At 57.6% G+C, this 27,068-nt stretch overlaps 3 protein-coding genes across 3 annotated transcripts in view; 1 reads left to right on the top strand and 2 right to left on the bottom strand.

The window, feature by feature from the left end:
* The window catches only part of LOC102428386 (mastin-like), a 14,157-nt gene extending 6,399 nt beyond the window's left edge, over positions 1-7,758 (bottom strand). The window contains exons 1-4 of the mRNA XM_023755588.1: positions 7,748-7,758; positions 5,666-5,790; positions 4,520-4,656; positions 4,384-4,434 (exon numbers count right to left, since the gene is read on the bottom strand). Coding sequence (XP_023611356.1) covers positions 4,384-4,434; positions 4,520-4,656; positions 5,666-5,790; positions 7,748-7,758 — 324 coding nt within the window. The remainder of the gene's footprint in view (positions 1-4,383; positions 4,435-4,519; positions 4,657-5,665; positions 5,791-7,747) is intronic.
* Positions 7,759-8,191: 433 nt separating this feature from the next.
* Positions 8,192-20,329, top strand: LOC102428074 (voltage-dependent T-type calcium channel subunit alpha-1H-like). Its single transcript, XM_014457585.2, is given in 8 exon segments — positions 8,192-8,209; positions 16,531-16,618; positions 17,879-18,000; positions 18,074-18,291; positions 18,293-18,495; positions 18,618-18,778; positions 19,359-20,085; positions 20,088-20,329. Coding segments are annotated over 8 exon segments (1,779 nt in total).
* Positions 20,330-24,291: 3,962 nt separating this feature from the next.
* Positions 24,292-25,782, bottom strand: LOC102419400 (tryptase alpha/beta-1). Its single transcript, XM_023755607.1, is given in 7 exon segments — positions 24,292-24,615; positions 24,686-24,849; positions 25,004-25,021; positions 25,024-25,075; positions 25,077-25,269; positions 25,387-25,575; positions 25,729-25,782. Coding segments are annotated over 7 exon segments (816 nt in total). The 5' UTR covers positions 25,764-25,782; the 3' UTR covers positions 24,292-24,450.
* Between the last annotated feature and the right edge of the window lie 1,286 nt (positions 25,783-27,068).

The raw sequence follows: 27,068 nt of genomic DNA, 5'->3' as shown, positions 1-27,068 counted from the left end.
GGCCAGCCCCTGAATCCGCTGGACCCTGTGAAGGCATCGTGGAGCAAGCCCACCATCTGACTAGAGCATGCCATCTGCCTGGCATGTGGCCTGTTGGCCCCCTCACTGCCACCAGCTGAGGCCATGCACACTGCCCTCTGCAGGGTGCTCCTCAGAAGCTGCACTGAGACAGGCTTTCATGTGGATACAAGTCAGGGAGAGGCACCTGGGAGGCAGGTGGACGGAGCAGAGATGGGCAGAGGGCGAGGCTGGAGCACAATGCAGGCTGATGACACCTTGACTAGCCCACAGGGAGACCCAGGCCACGGCCCCCACTGGGACACAGTGCCAGCCCTGCCTCTCCCTGCGCCAGCCAAGAGGGACCTGCCGGGGCGAGGCAGCCAGAGGAACTGCCAGCCCTCCCATCAGGTCCTGTCCTGAAAGGGGACCTGGCCTGCATCTGTGTCCGGCAGCGTCCACGCCTTCTGCCTCGTGTGCTGAGGAGGCGGCCGCAGGACCACAGAGGAGACCCTGCCCAGGAAACTGGGAAGCAGAGGCTCAGGGTACAACTGAGGCCGACAGGGCCCCTCCACTGTCCACCTGGATCCCACCCTTTGCTACTAACTGGGACTCTGGGACTTACCTGGTAGCACAACCCAGACCCCCACCCCTGAGAGGCTGAGCTCTGGTCACATGGACTTCTCAGGCCTGGTGGCTGCACGTGTCCACCTGCCATCACATTGACGAGGGGGTAGCAAGGGACACACAAGGGCCCTCACTTTCCCTGCCCCCCATTGTGACACAGCAGCCCTGCCTCTGCCTGGTGGTCATTGTCATTGTCCCACCAAGATGGTGGCATGTCTTGCTCCCTGGCCTCCATGTACAAGGAGCTCAATTAACACAGACACCAGCTGTCACTCACATCTCAGGAACAGTCCTCAGTGCAGGCTGCATGGCCTACCTTGTCCTGCCCCTCGCGGGGCATGCACCATCACCAATACTTTTAACACCATCGTGTCTGTTGTGTCGTGTGAGGCCAGTGCAGCTGGACCTGCTCAGAGCCCTGTCCAGCGCTGGGACCACTCAGAGCCGGCAGCCTGTTGTGTGGCCAGCGTCACGGGCTGGAGGGCACCGTGAGGTGGGGAGCACGCTGCTTCCCTGAGAGGGGCAGAGGCCCTCACTGTCCTGTTGTTTTGATGGGGGCCCTGGGTGCTGGGCCGTGGGAATCCTAAAGATTTCCTGTGGCCAGGCCCCTGCCTCCTCAGGGGTGCACACCCCCTCTCAGGAGCACACAGCCTGGTGGCCTGTAACCTCACCAGTGAGGGAGTCAGTGTGGACCAGTGCGGTCCCTCAGAACCTGCCCTGCTTTAGAAATAAGTGCAGATGCAACTAGTTCAGATGGGGTCAGAGTGGAGGGGGGGAGGCCCTTAATCCAATGATGGTTCCTTGTAGGAAGAGGTGAGGATGCGGAGAGCACAGAAGGGTGGGGAGGATGGGGTGGGGGTCCAGGGGTTCCTCCTCAACCAAGGGTCCCAGCACCACCAGCAGCTGCAGGAGGCAGGAGCCTGGGAGTAGCTGTGGCCCCAGAACAACTTGATTGTGGGCTTTTGGCCTCTAGCCAGTAAGAGGATGCATTTGTGTTGTTTTAAGCACACACTCGCAGTCGGGGGGATGTCAATGCGACCCCAGGACACCACACAGTGGGAGAGCCTGGTGGTGACTGAGGTGTGTTGACCACCTGGCAGGGCATGGCCCTGCATGGAGTCTCCATTCCAAGCCCTGAAGGTTTCTCTTGTCACTTCAGACAAGAAGAAGCCAATGAGTGTGGGCCAGGGGTCCTCAAACTTTTTAAGCTGGGGGCCAGTTCACTGTCACTCAGACCGTTGGAGGGCCGGATTATAGTTTTTTTAAAAAAAAACTATGAACAAATTCCTATGCACACTGCACATATCTTATTTTGAAGTAAAAAAACAAAACGGGAACAAATACAATATTTGTATTTGCATGTGGCCTGTGGGCCGTAGTTTGAGGACCCCTGTGTGGGCCCTCCCTAGGGTCCCCATGGGCACCGACCTGGCCTGCAGGGGTCTCTACTGGGGGACAAAGCCCTGCTGCTTCAGTGTCACCGACCTCTGAAGGCCCAGGCTCAGTTAGAAAAGATTTCAGAGACCACAGGTAACATGCCCTCCTGTCCATCTCCAGCCCAGGCATCTGCGTCCGCCCACCTTGATTCCTGCTGAGCCCAGGATGAGAGGTGCTCAGGCTGTGATTCCAGGCAAATGGTGGGGGTGGGGGTGGGTGGGAGCAGTGGCCCTAAGCCCATCCTCCGGAGAGAGAATGGAGAGAGAATGTGGCGGGGGCCACCTCTTGTCCATGCCTGCAGGCACAGCCCCAGGCCCAGGCGTGTCTCACTCCAGCCTTCCCTCCAACACCAAGTTCTAGGTCCTTCTCCCTCCCTTGGGAGCGCTGGCCTATGAGTGACTCAGCCCCTCATTCTTACTCCTAGAAACACTAAAGGTCTGACTACACCCTCACCCAGGGAGGAAAGCCCTTCAAAGACTAACAGTCCCCAGGCCCCAATGGCAAGGCAGGCAGCCCACACCCTCCTGGGGGGGGACAGGGGACCTGGATGTGTGTGGACCACCTGGCAGCCACCCACCCACAGGGCCCCGTGGACAGGCAGTCACTTAGGCAGAACGTGTGCCTGAAACCCGAGGGCGAGGGCACAGGGCCAGGCTGTGCTGTGTCACCCCCTCCTCCCTCCCTGGGCGGAGCAGATCCCCAAGGGGGCCATCTGCCTGGTGGTGCCTTCCAGCTGAGTCTCAGGCCTCATTTTCCTAGGAAAAGGCTTTCCTGGAGAGCTCCTGGCTGCCAGGAACCCAGACTTCAGTCCTGGGCACATGGGGGATGCAGCTCCTGATCCGCCACCACCCCCTGCAGCTTCCACTCTCCCTGACTCAGAGTCCAGGCCTCCCCGAAGGACCGGGTCACAGTGAGATAGGAGGGCTGTTCCACCCTGGCCTCGGGGAGCAGGGGTCCTGGCACTGAAAGGTCTGGAAGGCCACCACCCCATTGTAGAATCAGACTGGGGACCAGCCTGTCGCTGCAGGGTATGGAGCCCCCTCACCCACAACACAGGCCGCCTCAGGCTCCACAGACTCTCCTGGGTCCTGGCCCCAACCTGTAGGTGCAGGACCCACCCCAGCGGGGCACCAGCCATGCCCCCCAAATCCTACTCCAGCAGGAAGTGCACGTCACTGCCTGGGACGGGGGGGCTCCACAGCCCCTCCTCACTCCCTGGATTTGAAATTGAAGCTCCTCTGTCCACTGGAAGCCCCTCCCACCCCCAGGGAGAAAGAAATGGCTCTGTGGGGCCTGAGCAGATGGTGCACCGTGGTGCCTCTCCCGCAGGGGCGCCAGGGCCAGGAGAGCAGCCTTGGGGGGACAGGGGTCCCCTCTCCACACTCCTCTCTGCCGCCTCCAACCAACCAGGACTGGGGAGCTGGGGGAGCCCTAGGGTGGGGGCGGGGAAGAGGAGGACTGCCTGGTCCCGGGCCCCTGCAGGTCCACCCTGCTCTGGAGAAGCTCATAATGAGAGACTGAGAATCTGGTGGAAATGAGGCTGCACTTCATTTGGTCCCAGGAGTTGATCACATTGGAAAATGGGGGTTCGGCTCGCCCCCTGGTCAGAGGGAGCAGCGGTGGCCATGGAAACACAGCACCTCCTGTTTGCATGCGGCCACGTCCAAGTCATTAAAGCCTCCATGACACACTGACTGCGTGCGACTGAAGGAGGAACATGGACGGTCTGCACCCTCTGGGGTGGCCCTCCGGGCTGTGGCCTCCAGCCCCGGGCAGCAGACTCACCTCCACCCCAGCCAGGAGAGCCGCCAGGTCGCCCTCTTCCAGCTGCAGCCATAGCTGCCCATCCCACCTGGTCCCCCTCCCAGAGCCGGGGCTCCCTCAGCAGCACGGACCACCCACTGGCCGCCTTGGCCACGCCCACAGGTAAGTCCACTGAGTCCAGAGCAGTTTTTCATGCAGTTTAATGAGCTACAGGGGGTGGGGAGGAGGCAGGAGTCCTGCAGTGCCCGCCCGACTTCAGGGGAGAGAGGCTGATGGAGGTGCTGAGGCTGGAGGATCTCAGAGCAGGTGGGGGCGGGGGGAGGGATGGAGGAGGGCGCTAGGTGCAATGAAGAGCTGGCACTGGGAGGGAGCAGGGAGGGTCCCCAAGACACCCTGGAGGGCCTGTCTTCATCTCATGGGCAGCATTCTTGCCCGGCCCCGGGCTCAAGGAGAGGAATGAATATGATGGCGGATCCAAGGCAAGAAGGATGTCACTCGGGCATAGATGGTAGGAAAGTTGGGAAGACAGTACTCAGGCCCCGAACTCACCACGCCTACCTGGACCCAGGTGCCCCTCCATTGACAGACCAAGGGGCCCCCAGAGTCACCCTGTGGGAAGAGGAGACAGAGGGTCAGTACTCAGGGCCCCTGCAGGCAGGAGCAATGGACAGAGGCCACAGTCTGGGGGTCTCACCTGGCAGGTGACCCGGCCCCAGCTCCCGGCACACAGCATGTCGTCCCTGATAACATTGCCGTATTGTTGCTGACAGATCTCATCCGCCACGAGGGGGACCTCCACCTCCTGCAGATTGTAGGGTGGTGGCAGCAGCTCTGTGAGAAGAAGCCCAGTGAGCCTGTGGTCCTGAGGGGGCGGACAGTCACAGGCCGCTGGTTCTAGAACCACACGCTGAGCCTCAGTTCCCCAGGGGGACACTGGGAGTCACCCAAGAACCCAACTCTCTGGGTTCACTCAAGGCCAATGGGCTGATAATCTCTAGGCTGACACTGTGGGCACCAAGCTCCAAAAAGAAACAGGGAAATATATTTTTTATCCACAAATAATTTTTATTGGGAAAAATCAGAGCAAGTGCTTTCCCCCAAGAAATGCAGAGTGAGCGGCCCTACAGTCAAAATTGACTTTGTCCATTTAATAGTGAATCCTGGAGCACGTCACTGAAGTTCTCCCTTCTCGTTCTCCATCCCACTGTCGAGACTCAGGGAGAACGGGGACCCCCGGAAGGGAGAACATGGCCTGTTGCAGAGTGAGGGAGAGAAATGCCTCCCTGGGGGCATGTCTCAGTGGTGAGAGCACTGGCCTGAAGGGTCCCAGGTTACTTTCTTGGTCAAGAGCAAGTACCTGGGTTGCAGGATCAATCCCCAGCCCCAGTCGGGAAGGCAACTAATAGTTAAGCTTCTCACATCGATGTTTCTCTCTCCTCCTCCCTTCCACTCTCTAAAAATCAATGGAAAAAATATCCCTGGGTGATATTTTTTTAAAAAAGATGCTCATGGCCATCCCTCACTCTTGCTACTTTGGTCTCTGCTCCTAACAGACTCCTCTCGAGCTGTCGGCCTCCTATACCCAAGGGAGACCCCAGAGGGACCCCAGCTCAGACCCCAGCTGAGCCTCCTCTGTAAAACCCGAGCCGCGCCCCCTGCATCGCACGGGTGTCATCCTGGTTCTGGTTCTTACCTTGAAAACCAATGAGGCCCCAGCCAGTCACCCAGCACCGTGTGCCTGGGGGGAACGCGGAGGAGGCTGGCGGGAGGCGGATCCACCTGACGCGCTTAGATGGTCGCACGGGGGCCTTCAGTTTAAGAAGTGCCACGTCCGCCCCACCTGATACTCCGATTTCAAGGCTGTACTTGGGGTGGCGGATGATCCTGGCCACCTGCACACTGCCCTGGTGTGCGAGTCTCACTCGTCCTAGTTGGACCTTAATGTGCCGAGTCACTGGGTTTCTCCTGGGGACAGAAGGACAAAGGCTTCTGAGAGGCTGTGGCAGGAAGTGGGCCAGCCCCTCAGAGCCCAGAGACCTCCCCTCTGTGCTGGCAAGGGGAGCACCAGGAAGCTGAATCCTGGTGGGGGGTCTGCAGCCACTCAGCCCAGCATCTGCCCCCAACACACATCACATGCCTCCCGACATTGTCCACCCCCCCCTCCCCCCACACCGGGTGCTGGCAGAGTCAGACTTACCCAAGAATGCAGTGGGCAGCGGTCAGCACCCACTGGGGATGGATGAGGGAGCCTCCACAACTGAAAATCCACTGGGAACTTGCTTGATTCCAGAACCAAAGGCCCACCTGCCACGGCCACTTCCCACTGGCAGCATCATGCCCCCCCATGATGCCCACTAGCTCAGTCCCTGGGCCAGGATCTGGGGAAGCAGAGGAGGAGCCGTCAGGGACCCAGGCACCGCTGCTGGGCACTCAGCATGGCCCCATCCTCAGTCCCACCCGGAGTCACCCTCAGAGGGGGATCGCCACCCATCCCAGGGGCGGCCTCTGAGAGGTCAGAGTCACGGGTTTGGAGAAAAGCCAGGCTTGGGGGTCAGAACTCACCTGAGGTCACAGGTACGGAACCCCCCAGGCAGGGGAGGGTCAGGACCAGCAGCCACAGCATCTGCAGGGGGAGAGGGCAGGGAGGAGAGCCAGTGAGGAGATGTGGGGCGGGGACACAGCCTGGGAATGGAGAGGATGGGGCTTTGAGCAGCGTCCTCACCATGCCAGGTCTGTCTGCCTCTGTCCTGGACCCTCTGAGCCCCTTTATCCTCCTGCCCAGACAGGCCCAAGGGGAAGCCGCCCTCCTTTGGGGTGGGGCATGGGAGGAGGCGGGGCTTGTCTCTTCAGTGGAACCAGTGGTGACCAGCAGACCAGCTATCAGATAAGAAACATGGTGTTTCCTCTCTGAGAAGACACTCAGTATTGGTGCTGGAACCCCAGCTGGTTTGGCTCAGTGGATAGAGCGACAGCATGAGGACTGAAGGTCCCAGGTGCGATTGTAGTCAAGGACACATACCTTGGTTGCAGGTTCCCCGGCCCTGGTTGGGTTTCATGCAGGAGGCAAGCAATCAATGTTTCTCTCACATCGATGTTTCTCTCTGTCTCTCCCTCTCCCTTCCACTCTCCCTAATATTCAATGGAAAAATATCCTTGGGTGAGGATGAACCAAAATGAAAATAATAATAATATTGGTCTGGACATATTTCATTGGTAAGATGACAGTTTGCACAAGAAAAAAAGATGCTTTGCTTCGTCCTGTACACTGAAGGGTCTCCGGTTTGATTCCCAGTCAGACCTCATACCTAGGATGAGGGTTCGTTCCCGGATCAGGACATGTACAAGAGGCTACCGATGGATGTTTCTCACATCTCTCTCCCTTCCTCTCCCTAAAATCCATAAGCATATCCTCGGTGAGGAACTAAATAAATGATAAGTAAATCAGATGCTCTGAAACAACACAGAGCAGGGGAACGGATGGGATGAGGGCTGGCACCTGAGCCAAGAGCAGGGGCTGGGGGGGGGGGGCGGTGAGGAGAGCAGCAGGCCCAGGGCTCCCCTGCCCCCTCCTTCTTTTGAGACTCACAGTGTCCCCCAAAAAGGACAGACTCGCTGGACCTGCAGACAGAGTTTGCCAGCAAGACCATGAGATGGAGGAGGCAGTGTCCCTGGAGCCTTTGGAGGTTGTGGGACCTGCTGACACCTTGATTGTAGACTTCCAGCCTCCAACACTGTGACAGAATCAAGTTTTGTTTAAAGGTCTGGGTCTGTGGCATGGGTAACGGCCGCCCCAGGACACTCAGGCATCTGCTCAGCTCATACATCCGATCATCATGATCATACATCCTATGCATGATCAAGCTTTGTCAAAATGCACAGGAAAGGGTGTGAGAGGTGCCAATTTAACGTTAGTTCTCCTCACCTCCCGCACATGCCCGCACCCCCACAGCGCTGGAAGCCAACCCCAACCCTCACACTCCCTGCTTTCTGAATGGAGGAGCTGTGTCCAACCACAGGCAGAGGCCGGCCACCCGCCAGGGACAGACTTTTCTGCCCTTTGACATCTGAGAATCATTCTCCACCAAGCATGGGACAGGACCAGACAGTGGTTTGAGAGGAGAAGGAAGAGGGGTTCCCACACTCCTGAACCACTGCCCGGTCCTCTGTGCCCCGTGAGCCCAGTGAGGAGACCACCAAGGATGCTTTGCAGCACTTAGATGAGCTCGGGTCTCTAGAAACCCATCATTCCCTCCTGGGCCACAGTCCCTGTCATCCTTGCTGATACGTTGGTGTCTCCGGGGGCACCCAGAATCAGAATTTTCAGGGGACAGTGGGGATCTCGAAAGGAAAAAAAACAGGATCCAACATGGCCGAGGGCCCCGTGGTGGGGGGAGCGATCACCCAGGAGGGAAGGGGCTGGGCTCCCAGACCCAGCAAGTCCCACAGGCCCAGGGGGGAGACCTCTGGGTGATAGGGGGGCTTCCTCCCTCCCTGCCTCTGGTCTGGACTGAATCCCCACCTTTCCCCCTCAACAGTGGGTGTGGGTTTGGGGCTGGTTTCAGCCCAGATGACAGGAAGGCAAGTCACAGAGGCGTCAGCAGGAGGCCACAGGCCCCAACGCCCAGCCTGATGCTGGACCCAGACTTCCCGTCCCCCGGCACCAGGCTGGGCAATAACCAGCTGGGCCAGACCTGGGAAAAGACATTTGGGCATTAGGAGCAGATCTGCCCGAAACAGAAACAAGAGGTTTGACGGTCTTGGGCAGAAGTGTCATGACTATCATTGGCAGATAATATGATCGTCTTCCCAGAAAAGCCAAAAGCCTCAATAAAAAAGTGCTAAGATTAAGTTTCCCAAGGTGTCTAGATGGAAGACAAATGTTTTGCACACAAATCAGGAGAGAAAGAAGGAGAAACTCATCTTTAACCCCAGGCATAGCTAATGCGATGCAATATGGTAGAGACCCCATTCACGGCCAGGTCCATACATTCCTAATCTAGAGTCCGTGACAACCACAAAACTTCCTTGAGGAGGACACTCACACGAAATAAAATGTCATTCAATGTTGTTAACAGGAGACGGTGTCATCCAATATCAACTCTTCCAAAATCCCCATAGAATGTGAACTGCAGGCAAGTCTGGAACATTCAAAGTGACCCCCAAGTTTTTGAGGAGGAAGATACAGGTGGGGGTGTCCCAGGAAGCCACAGGGCAGAGTGAGGCAAACTAGGCAGCTGGTACCATAAAGCTGTGGGAATGGGGACCGAGTGGCCGTCCAGTGATGCAGTGCGGGGGAAAGGCCCGGCCGACCTGCCCATCCTCCTAGACCAGTGATGGCGAACCTTTTGAGCTCAGCGTGTCAGCATTTTGAAAAACCCTAACTTAACTCTGGTGCCGTGTCACATATAAAAATTTATTGATATTTTCAACCATAGTAAAACAAAGACTTATATTTTTGATATTTATTTTATGTATTTAAATGCCATTTTACAAAGAAAAATCAACCAAAAAATGAGTTTGCGTGTCACCTCTGACACGCGTGTCATAGGTTCACCATCACTATCCTAGACCCAGTCTCAGCGACAACACAGCAGCAGAAAAATGCACGGTATCAGCTCACAGCAAAGAAGGAGGAGATGGCATCGGTGAGGGGCCGCTGGGAATCAGATGGAGGGGATGAAGAAGAGGGGCTTGGGGAGAAGTGCAACCCCCTGTTCTGGTGCTTGGGTGAAGCCACCTCACTGTGCAGGACACATGGTAATGGGGCCACCTTGAACTTGAGGGACCCAGGCAACCCAGATCTTGGCAGGGGCTGAAGAGGGTCACCCAGCTCAGAGGAAGGTGGTGAGAGCCAGGAGGCTGGACACACGGTCAGGACCCAGGCCGTCCTCTCACTCCTGCAGTCGGGGTCACCCCAGGAGGAGGGTGAAGGATCCATCTCTAGAGAACCTTTGGTCCCAGCAAAACAGAGGACTGGCATCTGGGAGGCCCAGGTCTCCGCCCAGTCATCTTAGAACAGAATCAACTAGTCCACCAGCCAACCAGGCTGACAGATGCGAGTCAGCATTTGAACTGTTAATAAACACGGTTGTTTCTGTTCCTTAGAAAAGTGTTCTTGCACCCAACTGGTGTGGCTCAGCTGGTGAGTGTCAGCCCAGGAACCAGAGGTCCCAGGTTTGATCCGCGTGATCAGGGCACATGCCCAGGTGCGGGGGCGTGCAGGAGGCAGCTGATCAATGATGTCCTCTCTCATTGGTGTTTCTATCTCTCTATCCCTCTCCCTTCCTCTCTCTAAGTATACCTGTTTACGGTGGCAATTTTTGGCATAAACCAGCCCAAAACTTAGTGATTTGCTCTTACACATGAAGAAAACTGTTGGGGCTGACCAGGAAAGCATTGAGTTGGAAAGTTAGAAACCAAAGTAAAAACAAATGAAAAAAAGTTATTCAAACCTATTCAACTAGCAATGATGAGAAATAGAAGTTTGAGTAAGTTTTCAGGGAGGTAGGAGAAGATACTGCATTTATGAAACAAGGATTACATACTGTTTAAGCAGATAATAACCAAATGCACATGGACATTAAAAATATAACAAATTAGTCCAGGCCAGTGGTTTGAACAATGGTTAGAACAGTGGCCCGCCCACCTAAGGGTCAGCTGTTGGATTCCCAGTGCAGGTTCCATGTGTGGGAGGTAACCAATCAATGTGTCTCTCTCACCTCCATGTTTCTCTCTGTCTCTTCCCCTCCCTTCCATTCTCTCAAAAAATCAATAGCAAAAAAATACATAAACTGATGAACCAAAATAGATGCAGAGACAAATGGCAGGGGAGATTGGGGGGTTGTGGCAGTTAGAGAGCAGCAAAGGACTTGTATGCATGCATATTAGCATAACCAACAGACACAGACAATGGGGTTGTGAGTGATTGCCCAGGGTGGGAATGGATGGGGGTGGGGAGGGCGGGGGAAGGGGTATGGGGGAGCAGGGACAGGAAAAAGGAGACATATGTAAAACTTTAGATAATAAAAAGATAAAAAGACCAAAAAATTTTAAAAAGCTAAAAAAAATACCCTGGGTCAGGATTAACAAAATAAAAAAATTTCACTCAGAGATTTTTTTGTCAAATACAATCGTGTCTTGCAACCCAAGGTCAGTTCTCTTTTCAATGAAAGCAAAATAGTTTATGATAACTTTTTACTCCCACAAACCTGTCATCAAAACCTAAAAGTTGGCTTGTCATGTGTCCTGAGAAATCCTGTGAGTGGGACTGTGGGAAGGGCTGTGCATTGATAAGAGCTTACAGCTTGAGGATGCTGCGTCTCCCACCCATGGTCAGTGCATATCTGTCCATGTTATTTGGACCTTATGTCCTTTAGCTCAACTGGACAATGTCCTTTCTGAAATCTTGCACATGTTTTGTTAGATTTCTTCCCAGGTGGTTTGGAGTAGTCACTGGAAATGCCATCTTACTGATTCCTCTTCTCAGTGGCCATGGGCAGTGTCTAGAAGGCCTGTGGGATTTCAGCGCTGGACCTGCGTTGATGGTGGGCAAAGCTGCCTCGCCGCACTCACACTAGTTCTAACATTGTGACCAGATGGTTTGGGTGTTCCGTGTAGAGCGCCGTGTTGCTCCTGGTGGTCCCCTCTCCTCCTCCCTGGTCCTCACACCTTTTGTGTATTTCTGATGGCTGTGTGCTGCCTGGAGTCACTGCACTGTCTGGGCCTCCCTGTCCATCATCCCTCATTCAGGGGCGGGGCTGCCAGTGTTCCCTGGGTAAGCAGGACGTTTGCTGTGGCTTCTGGGAAAGCCACTTTTATCGAATTAGGAAGTCACCCTTGGCCCAAGTTTGCTAAGAGTTTTATCACAAACTATAGTTGAATTTATCAACCAAAAAAAAAAATGTACTTTCCATATCTATTGAGATTATCACATGGTTTTTATCATCTATTTCTGCTCTGTTAATATAGTAAATTGCACTAATTGGTGTTCAACAGCTGTGGTTTTGACCTTCCTGGGTTATTTGCTAATTATGTTACACATTGGGAGATGGTTTGATAATGTTTTACTTTGGATTTTTTCAATCTATGTTCATAATGGAAATTGTCCTGAAATTGTCTTTTATTCTATGGGCCTAGGTTTGTTCTCCAGAAAGTGTGCCCGGGAGCTGCCTCTCTTGCTGTCCCTGGAAGATCGCTGGGCCTTGAAGTCTTAGTGTAATTCTCCAGGAAGCCAGGCTGTGGGTAACTCCCCGTGTTGTACTTTATATGTTAGTTCTGGGTGGATGTTCACCACTCAGAAGCAGGCCTTTCATGATTGTAAATCTGGTCCCGCTTCCCTTTCTCCTAAAGTCAGTTCTCAGGTGTTATACTCGCCTAAAAATGGTCCATTTCACCTGATGGCAAGTTTGTTTAATGTGGTTGTTCATACTAACCTCTTCCGAGTTTTAAAAATCTCTGCCCTGCCCATGTGTCTGGTCACCTCTTTATTACTAATATTATTTGTGCACCATGTTCCTGCCTGATGGATCTTACCTCAGGTTTTCCTATTTCATTAGATTTAAGGCACTCACTTTTGGTTTTGCAACCCTGTAATTTCTTTATTATCTAGTCCAGGTGCTTCTTTTATTTTTTTTAAATTACCCCTGACTTTCTTCCTTTAGTTAGCCTATCTTTTATTCTATTCTTTATGCTCTTGTTCGGTTTCCTCTGATATAATTTTTCTCACTTCTTGACTTAAACAGGACATTCTCTGTTCTATTTGTATTAATCCAGAAAGGACTAGTCATTTCCCTCCAGGTACAAGTCACCATGTCCCTGTGAATATTAGTAGGTTGTATTTTCACCATTGTGAGTTACATATACATTTAATTTGCATTCTTTCCAAATGTAGGAGGGCTTGTGCCCATTTTTGATATAAGTGTGAGAAAGGTTAAAATAACAATGTAGCCTGTTGTTTTCTAATACAAGAAAACCATAAGAGACCTCTAAGAACAGAAAGTAAGGCTCAGTATTTACCAGGGATGTAAACAAAGGCAGAGAAATAAAATGTCCTTCGTCAGTAACAAAAGATGGTTCACAGGACGCCCCTCATAAGTTCACACAGTGAACTTGTGGGCAAGTGGCCTTGTCGCATGGTGTTCAGCTGTGATCTGCTCCTGTTCAATGTCTATCAAAGTCATATGTGACCATATAACTGCAAGTATTCAGACCTTCCCAATCCATGCAACTGAACAACCACACAGACACACACACACACACACACACACTCACACACACTCACACACACACACACACACACGCACACGCACACGCACACATTCCCACACACATGCAGACGATGATGCATGGGCACACGTGGAGGGAGGCCCTAGGAGGCTCCGGGGCAGGGAGACCAGCCTGGGGCTGAAAACTCAGTCCTGGGTGGCAGTGTGCCTGCGGGACCCTGGGCTTCCAGCCTCTTCCCCAGCCTGCCCTGGAGCCAGGGGTGCAGCCAGGCCACTGCACCTGGCACTGCTCCTGGCAAAACGGATCACTTCAGGGGAGAGCAATCAACTACCAACCAGGACGCTGGGAATGTCCCACAGAGAGGCGGCTGCACCTCCAGCTGCGGGGCCTGTGCAGTAGGAGCCCAGCAGGCACAGCCTAGGGAGCCCAGGTGATGCCAGTCAAGATGCCCACCCATTAGAACACGTGGGGACCAGGGGGCCTGGTTCTCCGGGGGAGGGAGCGTGGAGAGTGGAGAGCAAGCGGGGGAAGGAGGGAGTGGTGGAGGTGGAGCCCTGACAGCCTGAGTGTCACAGGCTGGCACCCCGGGTCTAGGACAGAGGGCCTGGCTGTGGGAGGACAGCCGCCAGGAGCGGTGCCAGGGAGCAGGGCACAGAACTCGGGGGCCTTCGTCAGAGCCCCGGCGGGCACTGCGGAGTGGGTGCTGCCTGGAAGCCGGTCACAGGCGCTGCCCCTGGTGAGGAGCAAGGCCGTCCTGTGGACACAAAGCTGCGCTGAGGCCTGTGTCCCTCTGAGCCGTCGGGCAGAGTGAGTGAGGTCAGTGTCATTGTCAGTGTGGTCACAGGTGTCCCGTGGTTGGGCCCGAATGGGACAGCCAGTGCCATGAATTAGGGCTTCCCCGAGCCATCCCTGCCCCGGGTCCAACACCTCCATTGTGACCCGTGAGGACCCGTGGACGCTGGCACATTGCTGCCCCCACAGCACCCCCACCCCGCCCTCGCTGGCCCAGCCTCCACTGCAGTGTTGCAAAATGGGGCTGTTAGGTAACAGAAGCTGTGCCCTTTGCCCACCTGCCCTCAGCCTTCCCCTATCAGGGCTCAGACATCCTCATCACAGCCCCGGCTTTGATCCTGACCCTGATGCCCACGCAGCCCCACCCTCACTCTGTGCATCCACTCCTATCACTCAGACCCCGCACCCTGGGACCCCTAATGGGGGCCTGAGGCCAGAAGGACTCCTGCTCAGAGCAGGAGTGCAGGACACTGCCCCCCTCCCTCCCACACACACAAACACAGCTGCTGGCCTGAATGCCCACGTGCACTCTATCTCAGCATCCCCTCTTCTTATCTCTTTTGTTAATCCTCACCCCAGGGTATTTTCCATTGATTTTTGGAGAGAGTGGAAGGGAAGGGGAGAGAGGAGAGAGAAAAGCATCAATGTGAGAGGCATATCAATTGGTTGCCTCCTGCAGGCACCCCAATGCTGGGCTGGGGATCAAACCTGCAACCCAAGCACATGCCCTTGACTGGGAATCAAACCCAGGCCTCTTCGCTATGCGGTCCGACACCTCAACCACTGAGCCAAACCAGCCAGGGCCCCCTCTTCTTTTTAAAATTATTTGCTGAAATACACCATGAAAATATAAAGATATGTAAGCTTTGTAATTTTCCTTTTTAATTTTATCCCCACCTCTCTACCCTCTCCCCTTGGGAAACCACCCACTTGTTCTCTGTATCTATGGGTCTGTTTCTGTTTTCTTCATTTGTTTTGTTCTGTTTTAGATTCCACATATGAGTTGCTCATTTCTCAACATCTTTGCAAACAGGTGGTTTTATTGCACTTTTTCATTTTCTCCAATCTGATGAGTGTGACACTGCATGTCCTTTATTTCCCTCAGTTTTCCTCTGATTATGAAGGAGGCCCGTCAAGGCTTATGGTCACTCAGGGGTGTCTGGAGAATAGCATGCAATGTGTTTTCCCATTAATGCTTTGTTTGCTTTGTCCCACATCATTCTTCCAAATTAATATTTCTTCTTCCTGTAATAAATCCTTAAATAGTTCTGTTAATGAGTGTCTGAAGGTAATAAGACACTCTGGGTGTTCTGTTTTGTAATGTCACTCTTTTTTCCTCCATATTGTGTGACAGTTTACCTGGGAATAAAATTTTATGTTGATGGTGATGTTTCCTCAGCACTTCCAAGGAATTGCTCCAGGGTGTCCTTCCTCCTCCTGTTGCTGATCAGCAATCCCCTGCGTCTGACGTCACTTCCTTTAGGTTAAACTCTCACTTGTCTCTGTGGGCTTTTCATGTGGACATTGTGCAGTTTCACTACAATGGGTTTAGGTGTAAAATTTATTTGTGTTTATTCTGCTGAATTTCACAGGGCACTTTCACTGAAGGTTCACAATTTTTCTTTGAATCTAGAAAATTCTCAGATATTTATGTACAAATACTACGTTTTCGTTTTTCCAGACAGGTTTTTACGTTCCTAACAAGGGGATCTCAATCTCTAATAAGCCTCTGAAGTTGGAGGCTCTCAAACCACCTAACAAGAAGCACTTTCATGTTTTATGGGGTTTTTCATGATTCCTCTGTTACTGAGATGCTGATGTTGAAAACCAATCAAGCCAACATTCAAGCTCACTTTGTGAATGGTCCTCTACCCCCCAAATCCTTTCCAAGCTTAAGCCTCTGTCCCCACCACCTCTGTCCCCACCACCTCTGTCCCCAGCTCCTCTGTCCCCACCACCTCTGTCCTCTTTCAGCCAGCCACCCTTCGACCTAACCACCCATGTGCCCCTCTGTCCAAGGTTCTCTTTCGGCCACCCATCCGTCTACCTCAACACCCATGTGTCTCTCTGTCTGTTATCCAGCCAGCCACTCACCCCACAGCTGCGTATCCATCTAGCACCTTCTCTCTCAGTCACCTACTCACCCACATGGTCCACACACCATGCGCCACCAGCCCTTTGTGCCTGTGGGAGTGACAGGAGGGAGGGAAGCCTGGGCCTGGCCATGCCCCAGTGTCAGGGGCACAGGAGGTATGTGAAGACAGGGCACCCTGCCTGGAGGGCAGCGTAAGTGCTGGGAGGGTGCGTTGGTGAGATTCCTGGTAGAACCTAGGCTTTGGCCTCCCTATGGGGGCCCCAAGGTTGGAGGCAGACCCTACACAGAGTCTGCCAGAGCCTTGGGGACCTCCTAGGTCCTGGGGAGCAGAGGTACTGGAGGCAGGGGTGGTCCGGGGCGCAGGGTGGGCGTGAAAGGCCAAGGAGGGGCCTTGAGCACCAGGCAGGACAGGGAGCCCCTAGGGACCATGGGAGCCAGGGCCAAAGGGGGTGGGTTAAGAATGAGGCTTCACACCTCACTGGGAACTTGACCTCCTGCCTGGCAAGAACTGGGGGTGAGGGTGGCTGGTGGGCGCCAGGCACTGATAGCAGGCGGGTTGAGGCCTGACCTGGTTCTGCTTCTCTCCTGTGTAGGTAGGGAAGGTAGGGAACCTCGGCCTACTTTTCATGCTCCTGTTTTTTATCTATGCTGCCCTGGGAGTGGAGCTGTTCGGGAGGCTTGGTGAGTTGGGGTCCAGGCAGGCGCAGCCTCACACACACACACACACACACACACACGTCCGGCAGATAGCTCGGGCCACTGGCCAGACCAAGGCAGGGCCCCCTGCTCCCTCAGCCCTTCACTGCACAGGGCGAGCATGACAGCGACACATGCAGGAGCATCTACGCACACGCAGACCCATGGCACACACATGTGCACGTACACACCCAGTGTACTTACAGCCCAGCAAGGGAGGCAGAGCCACACGTGAACCCGAGCAAGCATCCACATGCAAACGCGCGCACGTGCCACCCTAATCTGCACTGGTCCCAGGGGACAAACGCTGCAGCATGTCCTTCACTGTCACCACGGGTTTTCTTAAACCCCGTCTGGCCAGTCTGGGCAGGGGCAGTGGGGGACCCTCTCTGGCAGCCCACTCCCTATAGGGCCCCTTCCCTTCCTGCTGGGGTCTTCTGAACAGTCGGTGACTGAACACGCAGTGGCTTCCAGGAGCCACGGGGCCTGTCTGAGGCGGCTGAGGTGGTTGGCAGTTTGGGTTCTGCCCAGGAGCTCCTGGGACCGGCAGCTAATGCCCCAGACCCCAGGCCTGACTCCTGGCCCCTGGCCCTGCCTCAGGCTCCAGGGTGGCCCCGTTACTCCACTGAGGCCTGGGGGTTCCTGACCCAAGACAGGGCCTGGGAAGCAAGTAGTGCCGTCCCCTGGGGCTGGGCCAGAGCGGGCTGGCCCCCAGGCCGCGGCTTATCCACCCAGAAAGCCCTGGATCCAGAACAAGCAGGGCTTCAGGCAGCTCCCAGGCCAAGGAGGAGTCCCCCCACCCATTGTGAAGAGACATGCCCCCCAGGTGCCTCCTTTGGGTGCCCACCTGCCAGGGACCCCCAAGCTAGGCAATCACTCCGTGCTCAGAGGAGCACGACCTTCTTCCTGGCGGGTCTCAGGCTCCCAGCCAGTGTGTGCCTCACCCCAGCGTGTGTGCCTCACCCCAGCGTGTGTGCCTGACCCCAGAGCGTGTGCCTGACCCCAGTGTGTGTGCCTGACCCCAGCGTGTGCCTGACCCCAGAGCGTGTGTGCCTGACCCCAGAGCGTGTGTGCCTGACCCCAGCGTGTGTGCCTGACCCCAGCGTGTGTGCCTGACCCCAGCGTGTGCCTGACCCCAGTGTGTGTGCCTGACCCCAGAGCGTGTGTCTGACCCCAGCGTGTGTGCCTGACCCCAGAGCGTGTGCCTGACCCAGCGTGTGGTGACCTGGCGGGTCTCACCTGCAGAGTGCAGTGAGGACAACCCCTGCGAGGGCCTGAGCCGGCACGCCACCTTCTCCAACTTCGGCATGGCCTTCCTCACGCTGTTCCGCGTGTCCACGGGGGACAACTGGAACGGGATCATGAAGGTACCAGCCCGAGCCAGGCGGGCGGCGAGGTGGGGTCGGCCTGCGCCCTCCTGCAGCTGCCCTTCGCCCACAGGACACGCTGCGCGAGTGCGTCCGGGAAGACAAGCACTGCCTCACCTACCTGCCCGCCATCTCGCCCATCTACTTCGTCACCTTCGTGCTGGTGGCCCAGTTCGTGCTGGTCAACGTGGTGGTGGCCGTGCTCATGAAGCACCTGGAGGAGAGCAACAAGGAGGCCCGTGAGGACGCCGAGCTGGACGCGGAGCTCGAGCTGGAGATGGCGCAGGGGCCGCCCGCCGGTCCCAGGCCCGCAGCCCCACAGAGCCTGGGCACCCGATGCCCCCAACCTCCTGGTCGCTCGAAAGGTGTCTGTGTCCAGGATGCTCTCTCTGCCCAATGACAGCTACATGTTCCGGCCCGTAGCGCCCGCCTCGGCCCCTCACCCCCACCCGCTGCAGGAGGTGGAAATGGAGACCTACGTGGGCACCTCCTCTGGTAGGACCCCCCGAGACAGCTGGAGAGAGTGGGCAGGTGGGAGGCATAGGCAGCCGGACTCGGGCGGGTCGGGGGCTCAGGGCTGGTGACAGCTGCCTGCTTTAGACACTCTCCTGCCCCAGGCTTGACCTCCGTGGAGCACGTGCCACCTGTGGAGTCCTGTGCCTCCCTCCAGGCCTTGCCAACTGCGTCCTCCCCTGCCAGGGGCAACAGCACCCTCCTCACCCTGCCCCCTCGGGGCACGGCCCGCTCCCCCAGCTTTAGCCGCCTACTCTGCAGACAGGTAGGAGCCCCCCCAACTCCTGCACAGCCTAGGGGGTCCCTCTCCCCATTAAAGGATGAGTGACAGGCACTGGGAAGGGGGTGCTTTATCCCTAGAGCTCCTGATGACAGAGTTCCCAGCCACCAGGACCACATCCTCTCCTTGGACAGCAGCCTGAGTGCCCCACCACACCCCGCAGTGGTCCCTGTGGGCCTCAGGGACCCACAGACCACCCTTCTAGCCTCAGGGTGCCACGCTGGGCTGGTGGTGCACAAGGTTGCCTCGGCCCAGCTCTGTGCCCAGCAGGGTTTCCAGGGCCCATGACAGGCTCTCCCTACTCGGGCTGCAGCCCTCCGCTCCTCACGGCCCCTCCCCTCGTGACAGGCATGGGTGGTTGGCACCCGCATGCAGAGTGGTCTCCAGGGTGGCATGGGTGAGGCTGGAGGACAGTGACACACACGCCAGGAGCTCTTGGGCCCATCTCACCCTGGATCCCCACCTCAGGGGTGTCGGAGCCTACTCTGCCCAGGTGGGGAGGAGTCTGTGCCCCCGGCTGCTGGCGGGGCTCTGCCTGGTCTCACCCGACCCCATGCCCTTGCAGGAGGCCCTGCACACCAACTCCCTGGAAGCCCAGGCTGACGGCCCTGCGGACTGCGGCCTGGACTCGGGGGAGCCTGACGGGAAGACCCCCACCAGACAGGCGTCCCTGGGGGACTCCCTGTGGTCCCCGCCCCGCTCCCCGAGGCCCGCCAGCGTCCGAGCCCGAAAGCACACTCTCGGACAGAGCTGCATCTCCAGCCAGCTGCAGGCCGCAGGCGGGGAGGTGGCGGAGGCACCAGACCCAGCCGACGAGGAGGTCAGCCACATCACCAGCTCAGCCCGAAGCCCCTCTCCCGAAGCCCACAGGGTGGTGGCTGGCAAGCCGGACCTGTGCAGGCTCTATGGTGTGGACGCCCAGGGCCTTCTGGACCAGCCCGGCCGGGCAGAGCAGCACCGGCGGCCCTCGGTGGAGCAGGGTGGAGGGGACAGCCGCCCTGAGCCTGGAGAGGTGAAGGCCCCGGCCCTGGAGGCTGAGCCGGTGCTGGGGTCACGCAGGAAGAAGAAGATGAGCCCCCCGTGCATCTCCATAGACCCCCCCGTGGAGGACGAGGGTGCAGCCTGGCCCCCTGCAGCGGAGGGTGGCAGTACCACCCTGAGGCGGAGAACCCCGTCCTGCGAGCCCATGGAGGGCTTGGGGGTGGACCCTACCAGCAAGGGGGAGCGCTGGGGCCAGGTTCCCTGCCGTGCAGAGCACCTAACCATCCCCAGCTTTGCCTTCGAGCTGTTGGACATGGGGTCCCCAGCGGGGACCTGTTCTCGGACAGTGGGCACAGGGTGGCCCCAGAACCCAGAGCTTCCTCAGGGGTCACAGCACCTGCTGAACCCCACAAAACAGAGTCTCCCATGCCCTCCAGCGACCCCCCCGAGAAGGGATGGGGGCTGTACCTCAATGTCCCCGAGAGCCCCCCAAAGAAAGCAGGGTCCCCCCCAGCCAGGCCCACACCTGGTGACAGTGCGGATGAGCCTGTGTAGCTGGGGACACGAGGCCACACAGGCTTGGCATGGGGTTGGGGTGTATCCAGTGGGGTGGTGGCCCCAGGCAGGGCCATGCATGGACCCCAGCTCGGGCCCTACACTGGGCAGAGGAGCCGGGAGGACGTCGGCCAGGGAGAGGGAGGCAGATGCTGTTCTGGGTGAAAGGAGTACGGTTAGCTCCTCAGACTGGGAGCCTGTCGGTTCAGGTTTGGTTTCTACGCGTTTGGCCGCTGTGGTCAGACTGCTGGCGGCCTGGTCAGCAGTCCCTTCACGAGAGAGGACCAGGGACAAGGACCAGAAAGCAACCAGAAGGGAAAGGTAGAGGCTGCCCGGCAGAGTCCCGTCCTCACATCCACTTACTTTTCTAGGGAACTCACGCTGGGGGCCACTTGTGCCCTCGCGGTGGCAGCTCAGTCACCAGGGCCCCGCAGCCGTGCCTCACCATCACTCACAGTCTGAGCGCCTGTCCACTTGTCCCGGCCTCTGCCAGCGCTGTCTCTCCACCTGTCCCTCCTGGACCCCTCCCCACCGTTCTGTCCAGAAAACACCTGTCGACTGGTCTCTGACACGCCGGATCGCCAGGGAATGGGAGCCAAGCCCCCGAGGCCAGCGCCTCCAACGGCCGCCCTGGGGTCTGAGCAGAGCCGTGCCCACAGAGGCCCCTTTGTTTCATTTTGTTTCTCTTATAAATTCAGGTTAAAGTTGCAATAATCCGATGCAGAAAATTCAGCTTCTGAAGTTGAGGGCATGGGGAGGGCAGAGCAAAACAGAATAAACATTAACTTATTTAAGGAACAAGTGGGCGACCAGCAGAATCAGTCCCGCGTGAGGGTGGGCGGCTGGATGGTGACCGCCACCCCAGCAGAGTGGCAGGGTCCCCTCCCGAGCACCTGCGGCTGGTGGCCCATGGTTCCCCCACTCGGGCAGTTCGTCAGGAAAAGCTGAGATCATAGCAGCCGGGCACACGGCATTCGCACGCTGGAGAAGCTGCATCTGACAACGTAGGGAGAAGTTGTTGCCAGAGCTTCTGACGGGGGTGGGTGCTGTGGGGGGTCCTCACGGGAGAGCTTTCCAGCTGGGCAGTCGGCTTAGGGCTGCAGAAGGCACCCACTCTCGCTATCTCCCTGCACTGAAGTCTTTGACCCCCCTAGCCCTGAGCCTTGACCTTGCCCCATGTCCTGCTGGCCTCTCAGACCAGGGCTTGTGTGCAGCCCCATGGTCCCTTGTTCTCAAAGCCTGATCTTGGGGATCTCTCAGGACAGTTGCAGCTCAAGGCCAGAAAGGTCTGAAACCCCAGGACTGGAGTCTCACCAACCCACCCTCCCCACTGTCCCTGTCCCACATCAGTCTTGCAGTCCCACGATCACCACAGATCTAACGGACACAGCATGGCGGCACCCCTATCTAACCTTGTCTGGCCAGGGCCTGATGACTGAGCTCATGGGGGCTTCTGGGAGGGACTGCAGTCCCCCACTCCCAGCTCCAAGTCACAGGCCTGGGTTGCAGGTGCCTGTATCACTGATCCACTTGTAGGTGTATGTGTGCGGGTTGGGGGGGGGGGGACCAAGGTACATGGAGGGTGAGCCTGAGGACGTGGCTTCTCGGGCACAGACTTGTCTCCTTCCAGCATCCGGCCTGGAGATGTGGCTCGAAGGTGCCCGTGCCACATTGCCCTGACGCTGGACAGGGACGGCAGTGGCACCATCTCTGAGTGACGACTGCATTGGACCCGTCACAGGAACGGACCTGAAAGGGTGCCCTTGAGGAACGGGGAACTGTCCTCTGGCCAGCACGCCCAGCCTCTGAGGGCCTGATGTCACCAAGTGTGTGGGTTGGGGGCCGGGTCTAGAAGACTTCAGGTTCTCTGTGCTTCCCTTACCCCCAGTGACTTCCCTGGTCCCCACAGGAGAGCCTTCAGGGCATTCATCTATTTTAGTTCATTTGCCTCCAGCACTGAGACCCCGCTCATTCCTCCAGCACCCCATGCATGGTTTCCTGCAGCACCCACACCCCCAGGACTCCAGGCCTGCTCTTGAGCAAAAAACTCCAATACCATGGGTGTGGTCCGCTCGATGACTGACAGGACTCATTTCTGTGCCCATTTTCCAGGAGGGGTGGCGTACCCCAGAGTGCCACCCTCGCCTGGACCTGGGGTGCAGGTCACCAGCAGCCAGTGAGCGTGGCCCTGCACAGGGCCCCCTCAGGAGGAACCATGTGGGCACACAGGAAGCGCTGTCCCCCCACAGCCCCCCTGGCCCAACGGAAGGCCCGCTTGACCCTCCCTGATAAGCCAACACTCACTTTATCTGTCACTGCTGCTGGCTGAGCTCCTCCAGATCCCAGGGCCAGATAAGGGAAGCGGGTGCCCGGCCTCCTCCCTGCTCCCCCAGTGTGGGGGTCTCAGCCCCAGGCCCCACCATGTGCCCTTCCTTCCTTGCACCCTCCACCGAGGAGCCCTTGTCCCTCAGTGTCCCCAGCACAGCCCCCACCGAGAAAAGTGTAAATGCGCGTGTGCAAGGTGCGCGATCCAGGGAGCTCAGCCTGCCGACCACAGCGGCAGCCCCAAGAGTGTGGGGCGGAGAGAGGGAGGGAGGGGGTGGTGGCCGGTCCATCTCTGCCTTCACACCGAGGAAGGACAGTCTCTGGCTGCAATAAGATGATTAAGATGAAAGGAAAGGAGGGGGTTAGGGCTCCCCACCACGGTGTCCACAGCGGGGAGGCCCAGGGTGAGGGCAGAGGCCCTCCCACGCGGACCTGCCAAGTCTGCGCCCTGGGCAGGGAGCTCGGTCATGGGACGCTGTGCCCAGGAGACAAGCTGAACGCACAGCAGCCGGATGCACAAACCAGCGGCCCCGGGGCCTGAGCGGTGACAGGAAGCTCGCTCGGTGGCCGCACATCCCAGAGGTGGAAGCATTGGCCGTGGGCCTGGGCCCGTCAGTGTTGCAGGTGACCCTGTCCCCTCTCCTGCCGAGGGGGCGCCAATGTGAAAGGGGTTCCCACACCAAAACCCATAAAATGCTGATTAAAACTCAATGAGATGCCCCCCACCCCGAGAATGGGTCGTTGGAGGGTGACAGGCCTGGCCCCATGGCTGTGGGGAGGCATCTGGCTGCCAGGAAATGGAGGTGCTCGGACCTCAGGCCCGGCTCCCTCGCTGGCACAGGCGCAGACATGCGGGATGTGTGCACAGGGACAGCCGCCCTGGTCCTGAGACCCTGACCGGGCACCTCTGTCCCCTGTAGCAGCCTGGACACAGGCTCCCTGGGAGACGACACGCTGACGGTGAGAAATGGTGTCCTCCCCACAGGCAGCCACGGAGGACGGCACCGCGTGGTGTTCGGTGTGACGGAGGCTCCAGCCTCACTCCATCCGCCTGCACCTGTGACACAGGCAGCCGCACGGCATCCACATGTGCGAGCTCAGTGGGGCCTGAGAGCTGAGGACGGTGCTGGGAGGGAGGGCAGGGCACTGTGTGGTCGCAGGCCCCAGGGTGTGGGGCCAGGGGTCTATTGTGACCCCGTTGCTGGGCACCTGGGTGCCCCCAGAATTATCTTTTTAAAAATGTTTTTATTGATTTCAGGGAGGAGAGAGAGACATCCATGACCATCGCTGCCTCCTGCACTCCTCCTTCTGGGGACTGAACCCACAACCTGGGCATGTGCCCTGACCAGGAATCAAACCGTGACCTCCTGGTTCATCGGTCTTACACGCAACCACTGAGCCACGCTGGCTGGGCAAGAATTACCTTTTCAATGTTCTGTGTTGCTTTATGTGACCTGAATGTGACCTGAATACACATGACCGACACAACCCCAGGCACCAGGGGCTGGGGACGGCGTGTCCCCACAGCTCAGGGCCAGGGGTCCGCACAGTGACACAAAGTGGCTGTGTGGCTGCCCCTGGAGCCCTCCCTCCCCCTCAGTGACGCCCACAGCTGGACACACGGCCACAACCACAGGTGCTCTTCACACACTTTAGTGAGGGGCAGTGCCCACCACCCACTCCCTGGGCTGGGGGAGCTCAGGGCAGGGGGCAGGGCAGGTGGAAAGGGCAGACACCTGGGCAGGAAGCAGTGGTCGGGGACAGGAGGGGGCTGGGTGGCAGCCCGAGGGACGGGCTCAGGGCTCCTCGGGGACGTACTGGTGGATCCAGTCCAGGTAGTAGGTGACGCGGGTGTAGATGCCGGGCTTGTTGGGTTGGCCACAGCCCTCACGCCATCAGACCACACCCGCCTGCATCCAGGTGCCGTTGACCTTGCAGACCAGGGGCCCTCCAGAGTCGCCCTGGGGGGGAGAGGGGTCAGTGGCTGGAGAGGCGGATGGGGTGGGGATTTGGGGGAGGACACGGGCCCACCTGGCAGGAGTCCTTCTCCTTGGCCCCGGCACAGATCATGTCGTTACGGACGATCTGCCTGCTGTCCCCCGTGTACAGGCCGGTGTGGTATTCCGCGTCACAAACGCTGTTTTCCACGATGGGGACCTTCACCTGCTTCAGGGGGAACGGCGGTGGGAGGGGCACTGGGCGGTGAGAGGAGAGCATTCGGCACCAGTGGCGAGGCCATCACTGCCCTGAGCCTGCTGTTGGGATCCCTCCCCCAACGGAATCCCAGAGTTGGGCGGGTGTGTGACTGGTCCCCACTCCCCAAGCCCCCCAACTGTGCCTGACACTCACCTCCATCGTGCACATCACCCAGCCTGTCACCCAGCACGGGCTCCCCGGGGGGAAGGTCTCCCAGGCGGGGGGGCAGAGCGACCAGCTGGGCTGTGTGCTTCGTGCTCACGGGGTCTTCGAGCTCCAGCAGCGCAATGTCTGCCCCGTTCACAAATGAGAAGTAGTTGGGGTGCACGATGACCCGGTTGATGGGCAGCAGCTTGTCCCGGTAATAGAGGTGCTGCTCCCGCAGCTGCACCCTCAGGTCTGCGGGATCTTTCTTTTCCCTGGAGGGAGGGGCACCTACTCAGGGGACTGAGCAGCCTCCTGTTCACCCAGGAGGGAGTGCGGATGAAGCCCAGGCCCACCCCCACGCCCACCCATCAGGCCCCATGGACACTCACGGTCCCAGGCAGTGCGCGGCGGTCAGCACCCACTGGGGGTGGATGAGGGAGCCCCCGCAGAAGTGCATCCAGTAATGGAGTTTGAATCTCAGGCTCACCTGCCAGGGCCACTTGCCTTCAGGGGCCTCCTGCCCCCCCACGATGCCCACTCTCTCCAGGTCCTGGCTTGGGGCTGGGGCAGGAAACACCCTCAGGGCAGAACAGGACACAGCCCGGCCTCTGAGCCCACACAAACCTGGGCTTCTGTGAACCCACCACCCGTGGTGGAGCCAGTGGGGTGAAGGGCAGGGACAGGGCTGAGCAGGATCAGGACTCACCAGGGGCCGCGTGGCCAGGCTCAGCAGGAGGGGCAGTGCCAGCACCAGCAGACTCAGCATCTGGAAGGAGCCAGGAGGGGCTGCCTGACCCAGGGGGGCTGAGCCAAGCGGGGGGGGGGGTCTGCAGGGTGTGGTTGCAGATGGAGTCGAGGACCCTAGATGAGGGGTCATTTCAGACCCGGAGTCTGAGGTCCTGCTGCTCCAGATGTGAGGCTCAGCTACTCAGTGCACGAACCCCAGATGGTGGGGTCTGGTGGGGTGCTTACCTTGACCGGTCCCTGCTGCTATTGCCCAGCTCACTCTTTCTTTCCCATTTATCCTTCCAGATCAGGGGGTGGGAGGGTCAGAGGTCAGAGGTCAGAGGTCAGAGGAGGGGTTGCTGAATCCTCCAATCCAGAGTGGAGGAAGTGGATGATTCAGACAAAGGCTTCCATGTGACATATACCCCTACCACCAGGCATGGATGTCGGACAACGTCTGTATCTGGGTGTTATCTGAGAGGTTCTGCTGATCACCACAGTATCTTGTTATCTTGGGATATGGTGGGGTCTGGTGGGGGTGCTTACCTTGACCGGTCCCTGATGCTATTGCCCAGCCCACTCTTTCTTTCCCATTTATCCTTCCAGATCAGGGGGTGGGGGGGTCAGAGGTCAGAGGTCAGAGGAGGGTTTGCTGAATCCTCCAATCCAGAGTGGAGGAAGTGGATGATTCAGACAAAGGCTTCCATGTGACATATACCCCTACCATCAGGCACCCATCTGGGTACCCACAGGTCACATGGGTAGGGCATGCAGCCAAATAGAGGACAAGCCACCACCCCTCCACCCCCAGGTGGTTCCTGCCTCCTGGGCTCTGGTGGCTGAGATGCCTAGTCCAGCCTGATTCGGGTTGCGGGGGCGGGGGGGTGGGGGGCGCGACCAGGCCAGCAGGGGAGTGCCATTGGGGGCGACCAGGCCAGCAGGGGAGGGCAGTTGAGAGCATTAGGCAGGCAGGCAGGTGAGTGGTTAGGAGCCAGTGGTCCTGGATTGCAAGAGGGATGTCTGACTGCGGTTTAGGCCCGATCCCTGGACATCCCCTGAGGGATCCCAGATTGGAGAGGGTGCAGGCTGGACTGAGGAACACCACCCCCCCTGCACGAATTTTGTATACCGGGCCTCTAGTTAAAATTATAAAACATCTAGGAGAAACCATAACAGAAAATTCTCACAACCTGGAGGAAGGCAGAGGGGACTCAAAAAAGAAAAAATTGATAAATGGGACTTCATCAAAATTTAAAACTTACACACTTAACACTGTTAAGATAATAAAAATACAATCCACCCCCGGGAGAAAAAGATTTGTAATACATGCATCTGGCAAAAAACT

Source organism: Myotis lucifugus, unplaced genomic scaffold, assembly GCF_000147115.1.
Source record: "Myotis lucifugus unplaced genomic scaffold, Myoluc2.0 scaffold_81, whole genome shotgun sequence".
Lineage (NCBI taxonomy): Eukaryota > Metazoa > Chordata > Mammalia > Chiroptera > Vespertilionidae > Myotis > Myotis lucifugus.
This window is presented reverse-complemented; position numbering and strand designations above follow the sequence as displayed.